The 16,981-nt window shown below is 40.0% G+C and overlaps 1 protein-coding gene across 1 annotated transcript in view; it reads left to right on the forward strand.

The window, feature by feature from the left end:
- ADAM12 (ADAM metallopeptidase domain 12) overlaps window positions 1–16,981 on the forward strand; it is a 207,543-nt gene that overhangs the window by 175,555 nt on the left and 15,007 nt on the right. Inside the window, exons 15-21 of the mRNA XM_068951456.1 lie at window positions 4,051–4,159; window positions 4,267–4,465; window positions 7,623–7,700; window positions 9,923–10,031; window positions 12,940–13,075; window positions 13,713–13,821; window positions 14,263–14,445. Coding sequence (XP_068807557.1) covers window positions 4,051–4,159; window positions 4,267–4,465; window positions 7,623–7,700; window positions 9,923–10,031; window positions 12,940–13,075; window positions 13,713–13,821; window positions 14,263–14,445 — 923 coding nt within the window. The remainder of the gene's footprint in view (window positions 1–4,050; window positions 4,160–4,266; window positions 4,466–7,622; window positions 7,701–9,922; window positions 10,032–12,939; window positions 13,076–13,712; window positions 13,822–14,262; window positions 14,446–16,981) is intronic.

Genomic DNA, 16,981 nt, shown 5'->3' on the forward strand with positions numbered 1-16,981 from the left:
GGGCTGGGGATGTGTGGGGCATTAAGCTATATTCTCAGCGCTAGTAAGAACGAGCATGGTCCTTAAATGCAGAAAGAACAGCTCAGACCTGTCCTACTCTTGCGCAGACTTAACAGCAGGGATCACTGAGATGAAGAGAGAGAGGCCAAGGGAAGATCATGGAAGTTTGCTTTGCATCATCGGTGCAGTAAAACAGACTTAATGAGACCTAAAATCCAGGTGCAAATCATGTGACCCTCAGAACTATATCTTTATGTTTCTGCTTATTTATACGGTCTTTTATGGTGCTTGTTAGGGCACTCCAAGTACCAGTTTGTGCATTTTTTTTCTTCCCACACCTATATATAGAGATTGTATACACTTTTAAAAATAAATCTGAGACAATATTGAGAACTGAAACTAAATATCCTCATTTCCACTTTCCGTCTGCTAACTGGTGTTTCGTTCTGCTTGGAATCAGCACCATGGTCAGAAATTCCTCTCTTTCTGGCTACGGTGAAGGTATTTGCCCATTGAAGCAGTTCTGGGGTGACCTCAAAGACACAGTATGGCTTCTAAAACTGGCTCCTCTTTGTTGCAACCTTATAGCGAAAGAAGTGAGTTCATCACTATCACTGCAGGCTGACGACTGCAGTGGTGAGCTTTGACCTGCCTCAATCTTAAATGGCTGATTTAATCCCTTGACTAAGGCTTGGCATGGAAAGGCAGATAAGACCTTAATTACAGGGTCACAACACTATAATTATAATAGCAAAGTGAAATAAACTCTGCTCATCCGGTTCAAAGCACTTAATAACCACTGGATATCTTTCACAAATGGTTTTGCCTTTGCCTGTTGAGGTAGCAAAATAGAGAAAGACAGCACTTTCTGCTTCAGTTTATGTGATGCAATCATGATAAATGGGTTTGCTCCAGAAACACAACATTACAATTCTTTTGCTTTAGCATCCTCTGAAATCTTCCTTTTAACTTGGTAGCTCCATCTGTTCAATTTGGTATAGTCTTACATGTTTTCAGCTATAATAAAGTCCAAATGGTGTGAGAAGCGAGTCAGGAGAAGGAACAGCCATCCCAAGCAGGGATGTGTTATTCTTGCATTTAGAAAACACAAATTGGAGCTAGATTGTGGTCTCCAAGCTTCAGATGATTGTTGAGTACCAGGTGTTTTTATACTCAGAGTGCTCAAAGCCTGGCAGGGGGGCATTTTGTTGTCCTCCATGAGATCTGTTCTCTTGTTAAGTAATATTGGTTGGAGTTAAAACTCACTGAGCCCTGAAAGGATGCTACCGATGTGTTGCTCTTCCCAAATGCTGGTTTCCATCATGTGTAGCATGCTTGACTTGTACATAAAACAAAAAAAAAGACAAAAAAGTTCCACCAGGTGAAAGGGGGGGGGGGGATATATACCTTAAACTCTTTCAGTTTTTCAGGAATCGCTTATCCCTTCAACACCTCTTTTTAATGAGTCTTTGTTAGGTCACTTACAGTCAAAGCACAGGACTGTGAGCAGTTGTTTAGCTTTTGGCAATCTTTGGAGCCACGCGCCGTGCTGGGGAAAGCGTGTCTGTGCCTTGGGCTGCTGCAGGCACGTCCTCGAGGAAACTGTCAGTTGTTGCGGTGATACTCCGCTGGTTGAACAAGTCTTGGCGCAGGATTCTCAGCTGAGAAGAAAGGATGCTGATAGCAATTGCACGGGGTTATGGTCGATAGGGGTCCTTACAGCTTTGGTGAGGCAGGTTTGAGCAAGTCATTCTTTGCAGATGCTGGGGGAAAAAGCAGTTAGTTTTACTGGGCCTTTTAGCGACACCATCTTTTTCCCTTCACTCCCTCTCTATTCTAAAGCTGGCATCGTATATGCACATTTTAATGTTTGTATCATGCTGAATAGCTAATGTCCCTGCCCTAGAAAGATGAGGAGGAAACTACGTGCTGAAAATGGAATTCATATTTTTGCTTTTTGCACAGTGCCTTGTCTAGATGCTTTTGTTGATTTATGATTATTGCTTGTGGTTTAATGAAAAGAAGTAAAAGGATCCTGTGTGAGTCCCTTTTAATAGTTCCAGATTTGAGAAATATTCTGAACTCAGCAAGCTTGATAGTAATCTTCCAAAGAATTTCAAGCTCTTGTCCTTCTCTCCAGGGAAGCAGCAGCTCATATTCTCTTCTGTCTGTGCCCTGCTTTCTGAGTTTTCCAGTTTGCAAGTAAAAATGTTAGGAAGAAGAGAGGTTGCCATCCTAGGCCTCTCCAAGTTTTAACATTTTGTCCTTAATAGCATTAGATTGCTGTTCAGCAGTATATACTATTAGTCAAGCTTCGGACTGTGAAATACAGATGATTAATTGAGGCTCTAATCTCTGAGTTATTAGTGAAAGGATCCACACTAACTGTTAGTTTTACAGTCGCATTTGTATTTTGTTCTCTAGGAATTGGAACCCTTCTTTAAACCTTCTTCCTCTTTGAAGACTTTCAGATGAAATCTTCAGGATGGTTTAAATAAATGATACATGTTTTGCTCACAGCTATATGCTTACACACTTGGAAGCGGCTCAAAACATTTGAAAACTGTAATGTTAACTCAGATATTCTGTCTCTGTTAAAAATCAGGGGACACTGTGAAAAATGGTATATTCTCAGCCTTTAGGCTATCACATCATTTATTGTCAATTCTTTTTGTTTCAGTCCGGCTGATCTATCAAAAGTACAACGCTTCTTTTTTGTTTTCAGTGTGAGAGATTTTATTCTGAAAAATGTCTTCTCAGCGCAGCTTTATTAGTGGTACCAGTGCTAATGTAGGCAGCTCTCTAGGTATCTGTTAAGAGTTGTAGCCAGTATGTCTCCTTACCATCCTGTGTCCGCAGAGCAAATCTGTGTATTGGAGTGACTGAAATGTTGGCAGTGACTTGGCCATGCTGTTAAATATATTCATGCAAAGAAAGTACGGCGGACTAAAGAGCCCAAGCAAAGGGCCCTTTACAATTCCTATTTTTGCAAGAATTACTGACTGGAAATAAAAGCCAGTACTTCAAATTAGGAAGAAGGGATGAAATTCTAATAGGAGGACTAATTAATTGTTGCAACCGTCAAATCAGTGAAGTAGATCCTGCACCTCTGACATATTTCAAATCTACGCTTGGATGCTTCTCTGGAAGATTCTTTAAATAGTTGGTCATAATCTGGGAAAGAATGGACAAGAGATTTTCTGTGTAAGAGATTAGACTAGATGGTACCTTCTAACACAGAGAATGTAGATGTAGGGGTGAGTAAACTGGCTGCACAAACATTTCCAGGACTGCTCCCATCACGGAAGTTACTTTGGTGTCAGAGTGTGTCTGCATGATAAAGGGCAACGGCGGATAAGAACCAGATGCTGCCTCTCTTCCCAGATTCCTAGTTCTACCACCATGGTAGAAATAATCCCTCTTTCAAGCCAGTCCTTCCTCTCAGGCGTGGATTTACTGAGGATTAAGGTGGGGATAGTTTCCTCTCCTCCCCTAAGGACATTAGCTGGAGCTAATTGCAGCATATTTTCTTTGTCATGTCATGGGGTCCTGTTTTTATAGCTGTATAGCACTCCCATTTGCAACAGGATTTATTCTGGTTTCTCGTTGTACTGAACTGTACTTTAAAAAGCTTTTCTGCAAAAGTGTTTGCTTTGGCTTTAGCTCTTGGGCTTTCACTAGAATCATGGGGGCTCCTGTAAAAAGAAGGGAGTTAGCTTACCTGCTGGCCTGCACCTTTCTTACTAGATTTGGCATTTGCTAGAAGTTTTTGTGTCCTAGGAGGGTTCTCAAGAGGGACATCATCTAGAAATTCCCCCCAAAAAATGAGTTGGGCATTGTTTATTGCTTAGCATTGCCAAGAGAGACAAATAACTGTGGAAAACCCCGTACATTCAGGCAATTAGCATGCTGATCAAGCACAACTGTTTTGTTGTGTTTCATCAATATGCAGATCACGTCTTACCTTCCCCTAAAACATCAGCAGAGCTAAAAGAAGATTATGAAAAACACCTTGTAGCAGATGAAAGTTCTGATTTGTTTTTGTTTCAGGTGCGAAACCTGCTCCTGGGATCTGTTTTGAGAGAGTCAATTCTGCAGGAGATCCTTACGGCAACTGTGGCAAAGACTCCAAGAGCTCCTTTGCTAAATGTGAACCCAGGTAAGGTCTTTCTTTACAAACACAGGAGCTGATGCAAAGGTGAGGGGAGGGGAGGTGTAACGATTAAAATCATTTAACTAATTTTTGGTTTTGTTTATTTCCTTCAGAGACGCTAAATGTGGAAAAATTCAGTGTCAAGGGGGAGCAAATCGACCTGTAATTGGTACCAATGCTGTTTCCATAGAAACTAATATCCCCCTTCAGGAAGGTGGAAAGATTCTGTGTCGTGGTACCCACGTGTACTTGGGGGATGATATGCCAGATCCTGGTCTTGTGCTGTCAGGAACCAAGTGCGCAGATGGAAAAGTAAGGTTCTGAAACGCTCCCAGGCAAGGCGAACATCGCTTACCCTGCTGCTACAAAGTACTGAACGTTGTTTTGTTTGGGGCTTTCTTTTCACAGAGAATTAGTGCATTGTCATTGTTTCTCGTGCTCACACGGAGTCAGATTTTTACTCCCTTCTTTTGGCCACTGTTTTGAATTAACCTTGCACATGCAATGCAAGTTGCTCAAGTTTATACATGATTTGTTAGGACAGCCCCAAGTATCTGTCCGCGAAGGATAGGTACTTCCTGCCAAACAAATGTAGCAAAATACATGACAAGATGGTTAATGAAATTCTGATGAGTTCAGTGTATTCATTGGTGCAAGTGAGACCTAGGGATTAGCATTATAGTTAAATTGGTTTGTGTGCTGCCCAAATTCAGAGTTTGATGTTTCAGGGTGCAGCATTTAAATTTATCAATATAATTTTCCCTGAACTCTCTAAATGTCCTTCGCACCACTTCAGAGCGCTTGGCTTGTACTGAGCGCTGATCTAGGTATTTCAGCTCAGTGAAGAGATCTTGCAGTTTTAGTAGATTATAAAAGTACATAAAATGTGGAGTAGCATGGAGATGTGAGAACAGGAGACAGTGACGTCTATGCATGAAACAAATGAAATCAGGTGAGGATTTTAGAGCAAACAAAAGGGGAAAATACCTTTTCACAGAGCGTGCTGTGAAACCTGTACAACTTACTACCACAAAATGTTGTTGCTGATGTCAAAAGTATGAACATGTTCAAAAAGTGAGTGGATAGCTTCCCTGGGGGACAACTCGTCAGGAACTGCTCCTCAAGGCTCAGCAGATCCTTAAGCTGCAGGTTGTACAGTACACTGGGGAAGTGTCATGCTGTGCTGTCGTGTTTTCATACAGTTTCTTCTGCATCCACTATTGGCTACTGCTGGAGAACGCTGACCTCATCTCAAATGGCCGCTCTTATGCTTTAACAGGAAATGCAAAATTTGCTATTTTCATGCATTTTCATACCAGTGCCCCAAGCTTTGCTAGTGTTTATGGCGTTTCTTGGTAGTTTTGCAAAATTCTCATTAGCTTCACTTTAGGTTTTGGAATGTGCTCATGGGATCTGCTGATTAGGACCCTCCTCCCCTTTTTATTACTGGAAAAGCTATCTTGGTAAGAACTGCTAGGAAAATATAATGTTCACCTGATTGATGTTCAGCCATCAAAACTGATTTTTGTGCAATCATATTTTGCAAGCATTGTAAATTATCTGGCATGAGTATGGTCCAAATTTCATATGGGTGTCCTGGGATTTTTATTTGGAGAGAAGAGGAACAGAGAGTAGAGGGAGACAGTCATGAGTTTACAAGGGGGAGAAACGGAAAGGAGGCCACAAGCTACTGAAAAGAAGAAGGTTTCCATACCCTCAGGGGATTACTGACAAAGAGAGTCAAAAAACGTGCTTTGATAATTTGTGGTAAATTCAAGTAAGCCTCTGAATTTCTGAATGCTTTTGAATTATGTTGGATTACCACACTGCATTGAGAACAGGTTTAAAACATGTCCCTAATGCAACTACAATCCTGTTACAAGAAAACAACCCTTATAACATTTCTAAGTCAATCTATTATAAAAGCGTCTATAAAATGTCTTTTCAAAGAAAATTCAACACTGGAAAAGCACCCCATTATGTTTTACTAATGAGTATTTAATCTTTCTAATCTATCTAATCATACACATACACACTATAGAATACACAGGATAATACTTATCAAATTGTATGTTTTACTTTGAGGACATTAGTGCATTTGTATTATGGATTAAGAATATGAATTTAAATATTCTTGAGCTTTCTAAGCTGAAGATGCCCAATTTGAAATGCAGCCATTTTAATGGGATCAGAATTCTGTGTGCTGCTGCACTATGAATATTTGAATTGTGAATACTGCTGTAATCAGCCTGTATTCTCTACGTGCATGCATGTTGATGCCAATTCACTCTAATTTCCTTCCATTTTGCCTTCTCCCCAGGGGATAAGTGCCCTGATTAAGCATCCCTGTCGTCTCCTTCAACGCTTTTCCCAGCTTAATGCTAATTATTGTGACTGACTTTTAGTATTACTGAACTGAACTGCATTTAAACTGGAGCAAAATTGTGCACTGATTTTTTTTTCTTCAGTGTGGCACAGTAACAGTTATTTCAGTCCTAATTTCTTCTTCTTCTTTTCTTCCCCTCAAATCTTAGTAGGATAACTTCTTAATACTGATAGCTTCATCAGTCATTTGACTGCTTGATGGCTTTATTAGATGGTACTTACCTTGCTTTATCCCAAATTTCAGTTATATTGGCAGGGTAAAGTTTGCTGGTAATGACTGGAAAACAAAAAAATTTGCATCTGATTACTTTGCACATAGCATTTTCTTACTTTTATTTCCCATAAGATTATTATTGTACTTTATGTATGGCTGTTTTATATTTGACATCAAAAAATAATTTAGCCTGGGAAAGTTGACTGTTAGAATAGTCTCAGTTTTCCTAAGAACAGAAATGAGCCCATATATATCAATGACCTCTGGAAAATATTCAGATTGTCCTGGGTTCAAATTCTGCACTAGCATAAATCAATACTGTGCTATTGCTATAAAGAGAGCTGTGCTGATTTACACCAGTAAAGGGTCTGAAGCTGCCACTCAAGAATCAGCTGCTGTGCGTGAAGAGGTGTCTGCAGCCGGTTCAAGTACATGAAAGAATCCCGCTTCATGCATTCCCAGGCCTGAAAAAATGTCACTGACTGGGTTTTTTTCAATTACCTTAACAAATCAAACCCCAAGGAGACTGCCACCAGTTCCACTTCAGCGAAGCTGCGTGCGTTCGCAGAAACTCAGCATCCTACCCAAATATGAACTATTTCTGAAGTTCGGTATTGCCCAGGATGCCAGTCGAGCAATGTTCAGTTCCACAGATTTGGACCTAAAAGATTCACAGAGGCGTAAATCTGATGTCCATGTCTTTCTGTCAATGTAGTGCTGTCGATATACTGTGTACAGGCGAATCTTTGTAACCGCTAGAGGAACAACTGACAGATGAAAAATGTGCAGAACTGGAAGGGGATGCGACCCGTTGTGAGTACCAGCTGTTCCATCGCTGTTAAAACTCCTCTTCCTTTCTTAATTTTGCAGATTTGTCTTAATCGCCGATGCCAGAATACAAGTGTTTTTGGTGTGCATAAATGTGTCACAAAGTGCCATGCCCGTGGAGTAAGTATTATAGGAAAACTTGTTTTTTTACAATCGATCAATAACCGTTTTACAAGAAATCATTTTATATAATAGCTTTGGGATCTCTGATTCTTTGTAATAGATCAGTGAAAGTCACTGCAATACTTTTTCCTCACGTATTTCAATTTTCAGTGTTCCTTATATGAACTGCAAGAACTGAAATTATTTTTATTTAACAAAGAAAGATTTATCAGGTAGTAATTATCTTTTTTTTAATTAACAGTATGAGATAAAAAGGAATTTTTGTCATCTTCAAGGCAATGTTAAGTCTAACCTTCCTTCCTGGAGACTTCCCATTAACATTTCAAACAGGACCATTTTTGTGGGGCTAAAATATGCATTTGAGATATTTCAAAAAAGCATTTCCAAAAGTATTAAAGTAAAAGTATATTCATTGGTTTCATGGTATGAAAGTGAGATCAGATGAAAAATATGATGATATCTGTTTCAGTTGATAAGGCCTAGATGTTTTGAAACCTAGTTTATATTTTGGAAGTGTTAATTATTTCAAACTATGCCTTATTTACTTTGGTTTTCTAACGACCTGTTTGTTCTGGTGAAGGGCTGTGGTATCCGTAGTGAAAGATTCATATGAAACTCTCTGTCCTCCCCTGTGAAGGGATTTTAACTTATTTGAACTTAATTTATCATCCTGTATTTGAAAAACTGTGTGGTGTTGATGGTGCTGCATTTTATCAACGTGCTGCAAGGAGCATCAACCTACACTGGCATCTTTATGCCTGTATGACGGAGAACGCAGGGTGACTCCTGGGCAGCACAGAAGGAACTCGCGTAGCTGTAGATGGGAATCCCTGTAGAGCTGTAATTTAGAAATTCATGCTTAATGAATGATATTTTAAACTCTCTTCCTATCTGTGAAAAAATGAATCATTTTTTATATCTTACATGACCAGAGCAAGCCTAGGCTAAGCAAATGATGTTTTAATTAATATTGTGCGGACATCTCCAGTATAGTCTTACTAAAGCCTGCCAGCTGACCTCGCCAAGAAATGCATATTTGAGAACTATTGTGAACTAACTGGTGTCTTACTCAGAAATCCATTCATCAATAGATCTACTGTGTAGTTTTTCCATGGCTGTGGTAGAGCAGTGATGGTCGGTGTTAGCACAAAGGACCACATTGACAACTGGCCCAAAAACCTTCCTTTAAAAAAAAAAAAATCAGGCAAAGCACGCCTAAATGCAACTATGCCATCTGTGTCCTGTGCAGAAAAATATTTGGCCCATTTGGTTGATTTAGTCTATTGCTAAAGCATGGATCCTTAGTGCTTGTATTAGCATCGTAGGCCCACCCTATGTGGGTGGCAGTAAAAGGGAATAAAGACTAGCCCATCTTTTTTTAGATGTTTGGGACTGTATGGCCTCTCCTAAGGAAAAAGCCAGGAGCCTACCAACTCTTTCTCCTTCGTGCAGTAGGATCAGGCTGATGCTGTCTGTTGGGTCTGGTCTTTTGGAGACCTCCCACTCCGCAGGGAGCATTTGGTAAATCAGCTTTTGCTAGTTTTTCCTGAACTCAGAGAAAAACCACCAGAATACTGAGCAATATATCTTTATAGACAGTGCAGATGCGATGTCAAAGGGAGGATTTCCTCTGGCTTGCTTCCAGTTTCACATCCTCTCCATGCAACTGGTCTATCTTTGAGCTAGGGGAATCCGAGCAGTGGAAAAATCAGTGTGCAGCCTAGCACAAGCCTTTCGTGGCTGGAGTGTTCAAGCAGGCTGATGAAGCTTTACAGTGTTAACAACATAAAGAGGCTCTTGTTCCTGTAAAGGGAGATGGAACAAAAGTTAGAAGACAAATACCGTTGCTGCTGGAGGGAGAGGGAGGTATGATTATCCTTAGTATCTTAACTCAAGTGAATACAAGCCTACCTCGCCACAAACACTCTTCTTCCGTTGATGCGACGCAGTTTATGCAGCTGTTGAAGGTGTCAGCTGGTGCAACCCAAATTATTACCTGCCAAGCAATCCTTTGTTAGGCTCCCTATTGCTACACAGTGTCTTGCACTCGGAGTTGTTGTATGCCATCTTAGTTGTCCCAGCAAGCAGATTCCAGCACAGCGCTTCGGTTACACGAGCTTCAGTTCTTTCAGCTGTGCCACTGTCTGGTTAGGAGGCCTAATTGGCCAGTGCTGTTTTCAGATATCTAGCGTAAGACTTCTCTTATCTTTGTTTTGAAGGTCTGCAACAATAAAAAGAACTGTCACTGTGAAGCTGACTGGGCCCCCCCGTACTGTGACAAGCCAGGGTTTGGTGGCAGCATGGACAGTGGACCAATTAGGCAAGCAGGTTAGTAGTAACGCATGCTTTACCTGTTATTTCCATGACAAAAAGTGAAAATACAAAGGGTGGTCTTTTAAGTAATGCGCTTGCAAGTTTGGGAAGTAAGCCGGGAAATCGAATGGCTTAATCCAAATGCGTTGGCACCAACTTGACAATGTTTGGGTCTTTTAGATATGTGGTTGAGTTTAGTAGGTCTGAGATACGTAGGAAATGGTCTTGATCAGAGCATGAGGAGCTAATGCCAATATTTGTTATTATCCTGTTGCCATGGTAATTGTATGTTGCAATGTTCTGGCTTTACCTAAAGGTATGCTGAGTTGCAAAGCAGTCTACACTGAGCGTGTCTTAATAGAATTATTTTGTTGTACCCCCAGCCTGCTTTCTACAGTTGTGTGCCTAGTGAAAGTCAGGAAATGCAAGGACTACAAATGAAAAATCTTGGCATATGCAGGGCCCACTTTTACTTTCGAAAATCCGGAATATATTTGATATTGTGCTTGTAAGGAAGTTCTTCTGTATTGTGGAACATACCAGATTTCTGACTGTACCAGATTAAAACTATATTTTATAGAGAGCTTCCACACATTTTTCAGAAGTTCCCCTACATATAATAGCAGTAGGCGGTGTCTGTTTTCTATAATGTGTGTCTTCAATTTTCCTTTTGTTCAGTCTCCAGAACATTGTCTCTAACTTCACCCATGGCCAGCCTTGGATGGAATTATTGCTGTGCATGTTGCACTTTCATAGACTTTGAAAATCATCACATGCCAGTTTTTCTCCAGAGTGCTGTGACTTTAATGACTTTCATGGAATTATTTCTGATTTATGCTTGAGCAGCTGACAGGACCAACAGTCTGCTCATGTTTGTTTGCACATATAACCTAAAATTTGCTGGGAAATGAATTGTTTTCATATGAATAATGCCATTAAAACCAGGAAGGATTGTATACGCTACGTGGTAGAACCTACAGTGAATTGCAGTGCTGAACTTACTGCCTCACAATCATTTCCACGACAACACTGCACATTACGATTTCACTGTTGAAAGATCTTTTTTAAATTCCTGCCAGCTGGTAAGATAGCAACGACCAGTGCTCAGAAACTGAACAAGTGTGACAGCTTATGTGTTAAATGTTTTCTTTTAAGATTTGCTCCAAAGCATTATAATCCTTTTTCAGTTTACCTGTATCCAAGTATTTAGGGAACTGCCAAGTATATCATTACATTGTGCTGCACAGACAGCTTCAGCTGGAGAAGACAAATGTAACAATAACTTGTGCATGTTATGTTTTGGAAGCCAACACCTCAATGTTACGGAAAACTATTTCTGAAATAGTTTAATATGGTGTGGTAGTTTTACCACATAGCTATAAAGGCATTGCCACCCTCACTGGAAATAAACAATTATGGAAATTGCTAGAGTACCTAATTTTCGTTCCCTGACACTTGGATTTAAACATGAACACTTGATGGGGTGGTTTGGATTATGATCTGAATATTTTGCACATCCCTATTCTGTACATCAACGTGCGGAAGGATTAGCTCAATAAAATACATTCGTCTTAGTCAAACGTGGCACATGGTTGCATTAGTATTTAGTAACTGATTTTACCCATCTGACTTCCAGTAAACCCATGTGTTTGACACTCTACATTTTTCTTATTAAGAAGCCTTAAATATTTAATTGCTAGGTAAAGATAGATTAATTTCAATGGCACAAGCTCAGTTAAATAATTTTATTAATCATTTAGGAATAGTGAAGGATTTACTATTCTGCAATACTGTAAGATTAAAAAGCCTAGCATTTCCTGCCCCATCAAGCTCTGAATGTAGTTTTTTTAAGTCAATGATACTGACTCCGTTCACCAGCATCTGAGTGAGGTTAGGCCAAGAGATTAAAGCCAGTTGGCTGAAATTCAATCAGGATAAGGCTGAGACAGTGATGATAGGTTACCAGAGCAAAGATTAACGAGGTACCTCCTACTGTGGATGTGTGCATTTTTTTAGGTCTGCAGTCCTGAAGAAACATAACATCCTCAGCTCCAGGCAGTGATCATATCACATATCCATGAGTATCAGAGCTGCTTCTTACCTCTTTCTAAAAATAAGACTTTGAGCTGCAAGCCTCGTAGTCAGGGTTCACGTCTTTATTGTGTCTCACTTAGGTCCCAGCAATGTGCTTTTACTAAAAGTAACTGAAGGCACTCTGAAAAGTGACGTGAGTACAGACGGCTGCAGTCCCTTGTTAAGCGGTATACCCCTTTGACAGCCTACGACGCCACTGCTCAAGGCATTCTTTTGGGTCCTTGCTTGCCTCCAGATTAGCCTTGACAGTCACCTGGGTTTGGCCACAATAATCCGAATTTCAGAATGTTTGCCAGGTGTTAAAATGCAATGAAAGCCCTTAATATCTGGTTATAAAGGAGCAAGAGTTGCTGCTTATGTTTGGGGGAACAGAATATTTAAAAGTCTTGCACTTAATGTACACCAGGCTCTGTGTGTTTCTGTCTGTTTTCTCTCCCTCGGCCTCTTTTTCCCTCGCACCTTGGAAGCGGGCAACCCACGAAGACGGTGCCAGCTGGCACTGCTGCGGTTGTCACCCCGCAGGGGTCTGGATGAGGCGGGCAGTCTATGCACGTGATGGCCCCCTTTGCAGCTGACCATCTATGCAGGACCTGCAGACTGGGGCTCTCTGATCATATTTATATTTTAGCTGATTTTTTCCCACTATTAAGGAAATGACTCAAAGACTAACTAAAAGTCAAGTGTCATGCTAAAGAAATACCATTTTGTTAATCTTTAATACATGGTTTACTCACTTTACTTGTGTTGCAGTTAGAAACCGAGGCAAGACAGCAATGTCCTGCTCCATATACACAACACATTTCGGCTAACTAAATGTGTTCTGTTTCAGATAATAAGAGTTTAACCATAGGAGTGTTGATAACGACTCTGTGCCTTATTTTTGCTGGGTCAATCATGTATCTGAAAAGGAAGACTTTCACAAGATTGCTGTTTACAAGTAAAAAGACAACAATAGAGAAACTAAGGTTTGATCATTTTCCTCAATTATAGTCTAATACTGATTAGTAGAAAATAGCTGTAAACGTGGCAACTCCCATCTTGCACATGCATGGCAGACTGGTGTGAATATGAGGAGTTACGAAGAGCCAGCCTTAATGAAAGTAGTCACTGAGGTTTATCAGCAGTGGTTTTCTGCTTTAGTTTAACTTTATCGATTGGCAGTAAATAATGCACTTTTTGACTACATATCTCGCTTCTTTTGTGACAAGAAATTAAAAAGTAAAGGAAATATTGCCTTTATTTCATTTGCTTGAAATAGTTTCATTATGTGGCATGGCCTTTTATCTAAACTCAGCTGAGTGAGCTGAAACTTCCATATTTGAGGTCATTACTGTTTAAATGTTAGATTCATTAGAATAGTCTCTTGGGTGTTACAAAGCTGCATTTCCACAGATTGCAAAAGCTAATTTAACAGACTAGTGGTTTCCAAAAAATCAATATTTATTTTTAGTTTGGCAGAGTGCTAGACAATTTTTACTTTCCTTGTTTACTATAAAAAGTCAGAAAGCCCTTGCAAAATCTCACTCTGAAAAGAGGTTACTATTTAAAAAAAAAAATTATAAAGCAGAGTGCTGTGTTCGGTAAAAATGTACTGTATTGCAGGTCTGTGAGTCCAGCAAGACCTTCCAGTTCATCTGAGCCTAACCATGTTCATACCACATCCCTCAGTAAAAATCTGATTGTGAAGCCACAAAATACAAACATACAAAAGGTGAGTCTCTAAATAATATAGAAAAGGGCCTACTACCTATTTTCAATGTCATTGAAGTAAATTATTATAATACAGTTATTACATGATATCATTATAATGTACACATGTAAAATGGGAGCATATGTAGGACTCAAAATACATTTATGGTTTCCAAGTTTCAGGTAGGTGGAGATGTCCTGCACAGAAAAGACAGAGTTTAGTCTTTGAGATCCAGCCAGCCAGCTTACACTGGAATACTGCAGCTAAACAGTGATGGATTCGTGCTTGCATAGGACTCTGGAAGCTGTTAATTGCTTCTCTCTTTACAGAGGAGGTGTTGAAGGTAGATTAAAGCAGAGCAGAAGAGAAAGACAGTGAAAAAGCGTAGATTTTAAAGCAGTAATGTTTAAATTATCTCTTGACACTTTTAACTATTGGTTGGGGGTCGGGCTCTTTTTACAGAGAGACGGTCCGAGAAGATCGCTGCCGTATCAGATCGTTGACATTAGTAACCCTGTGAAGACACAGGATTTACCACAACTAAAAACTCCACAGCGAGTCCTACCACCCCTTCCCCAGCTGCCATGTCATCCGACTGTGCCTGAAAGGCCCTTGCCAGCTAACCCTTCACTTAGGTTTGCCCAGGTAACCATTGATTTTCTTTTAGCTCCTCTTCTGTTTAACGTTTAGTGTTTGAATATGTGCATGTGACGACTAAGAACAAAGTGTGTTCTCATCTTTCATACCGGCCTTTTTCCGTAGTCTTTCCTGTGTACTTGGTACATTAGTAATGTGGCATAGATGATTTAACAAAGCTAACTTAAGTTCCCATCTTGCTCAGGGAGTTATATTGGTTTATGCCAACTGAGGCTATGATCCTAAAGTTTAGGATCCTGAAATCTCTTTGCTCCAGTGAAAAGCTATGATATGGAACTTGTTTATACTGTGTGTTAAGGCAACCACAAGCTCATCTTGCCTGCTGTCCACCCTGAGGGTGAACCACAGGGCCTGCGCTAGCAAGGTGCCAAATATGGTGTACTAGCTTGACTTGGTTCTGTTCTGCTGAGGGTGTATACATTGATTTTTTTTTTCCCCCTTCCCACCAGAGCACAGATCTGAAGAACAAACTTGTAATTGCCCACAGTATTTCAGGCAGACATACCTCTGGTTGCAAAGTTTAAATAGAGCTTGGGACTTTTTTTTTTTTTTATAAGATACATCTTCAGGTGATATTCAGTGTAGGTGCAGTTGTCTATACTAAATTGTCCCTTTTCTTGTCATTGGTTGCATTTGTAGCATGACCGTATCTTAGCAAAGGAGCAGTGGTCAGGCATCCAGCTATTTCTGATTTACTGACATCATGCTATTTTAGATATAATACAAGATTATAAATACGTGTATGTCATTATTGCCAGGCTTTCTTAAATGAGTAGCATATTGGCTTGCTTGCGCATGCTACAAATCCATACTCAAACAGCTGTGCCTTGAGTGACTGTGACTATCCGTATACATCCTCAGGCTAGGCTGTCTGAGGGCAGAGCACCTTCCTTCTGCAGCAGTCTGTCACACTTTCCCAATGATTTATAGGAGGATGTGACTATGATAAACGTTGCTGAACTGCAATGCTTTGAAAGGTGGCTATGAAAAGACAAACAAAACAAAAAGGGGTGAGACAGTGCTAAGCTGCCATGACAGTGTGCATAAATATTATGACAGCAGAGAAAGTATATCTAGTTTTAGTTTTGACTAAGTCTGAACATTGAATGACTTAGATGAGATCAACTTTTCTAAGGGTGGACAGTTTATTATTTGCATTCAAATTATTTAAGCTTTTCCTTCTTCCCTTTTCCATCTTGCTAGTCTTTTTTTTTTTCCATTCCAGGGGAATGGGAAATATTGATTCTTTCTAAAATCAGTTTTATAGGAAATCCAAATTAGTACTGTTACTTTTGTCTTTAACTCCAAGGGTTTCATTGTTTCTTTTCTCACAGTCCTTAAAACATTTTTGCATATTTCACCTTGGTCAAGATAGGCGTTTTCAAGTATAGCTACTCTTCAGTTTCTTAATTTAATAGTTCTTTAAGAAAAAAAAAAAAGGAAAGACTTCTTCTCATCTAGCCACTTACCAGCTTCTGCCATCTCCCACTAGCAGAAGGCAGATGAAGAAGAGGCTTTTCAAGAACACATTACCATTTTTCATTTTGATGGTACATCTGTATCTGCCCCGCGTGTCATTGCATGTGAAAGCAGCCTCACGCAGCGCTACAAGCCATATTGCTAACTGCCTTCCCCTTCAAATCCCACGTGAAGGGGAAAGCAGAATACCAGACCTCTAGTACTGTCACTACCAAAGAGTGACAGATCTGAAACTGCCCAAGGGCCTTTCAGCCTAACTGCTCAAGTTAATTGTGGCTGTTATACAATCAGGCAAAATACTGATATTTTCAATTTTCAGTCACGGTGTGAATCAGAAGCAGGACAAACAGGGCATCAACTCTAGTGAGCTGCCATTAGTGAAGAAGCAGAAGGAGCTGCTTTTGAAATTCTGCCCTTAATGTCAATTCAAGATTGTGAGAAATAGCTACTTTTCATACTCTAGAAACACAACAAATATTGTATTAGCAGAAGACCTTTTCTTCACAGTTTAGCTCTTTTACACCCCCTCCCCCAAAACTTGGAGGAAGTAAATTACCTTTAGAATATTTTTGGTCTTGTTTATATGGATACTGCTTAAATTATTGCCTCAACACTAATCTCTTGGAACTAAATTCACCAGGTCATCTATAGAAAGCACTTTCGAGATCATTGCCACACTCTTAATGTCATCCAGATGCTCAGTACTGCAGTACAGTGCTGAAGAAGAGCATCTGAAGCCATTCACTATTTCTACAGTTTCATGCTTCTCCATTCTGAGAGGTATATTTAAACATAAGCTACTTGCCTTACCTGCTGGCCTCTGGACTTAGAGTAGTCCTTGGCTTGCAATCTTTGACTGTACCAATATTCTCCTGAACTAGTAGTTAAGCACAGGCAGAAGGAATGCCATGCACGTTCCCAGCTAGCTAAGGCACAGCATACATTGTAGACTGTAAAAACACATCTTGTCCCTTCTAGTGGCTGTTGAGACAGCAGTGAATGGATTATTATTTTACCATACATTTTCTGTTTTACTCACATCTGA

Source organism: Struthio camelus, chromosome 7 (assembly GCF_040807025.1).
Source record: "Struthio camelus isolate bStrCam1 chromosome 7, bStrCam1.hap1, whole genome shotgun sequence".
In the NCBI taxonomy this organism is placed as follows: domain Eukaryota; kingdom Metazoa; phylum Chordata; class Aves; order Struthioniformes; family Struthionidae; genus Struthio; species Struthio camelus.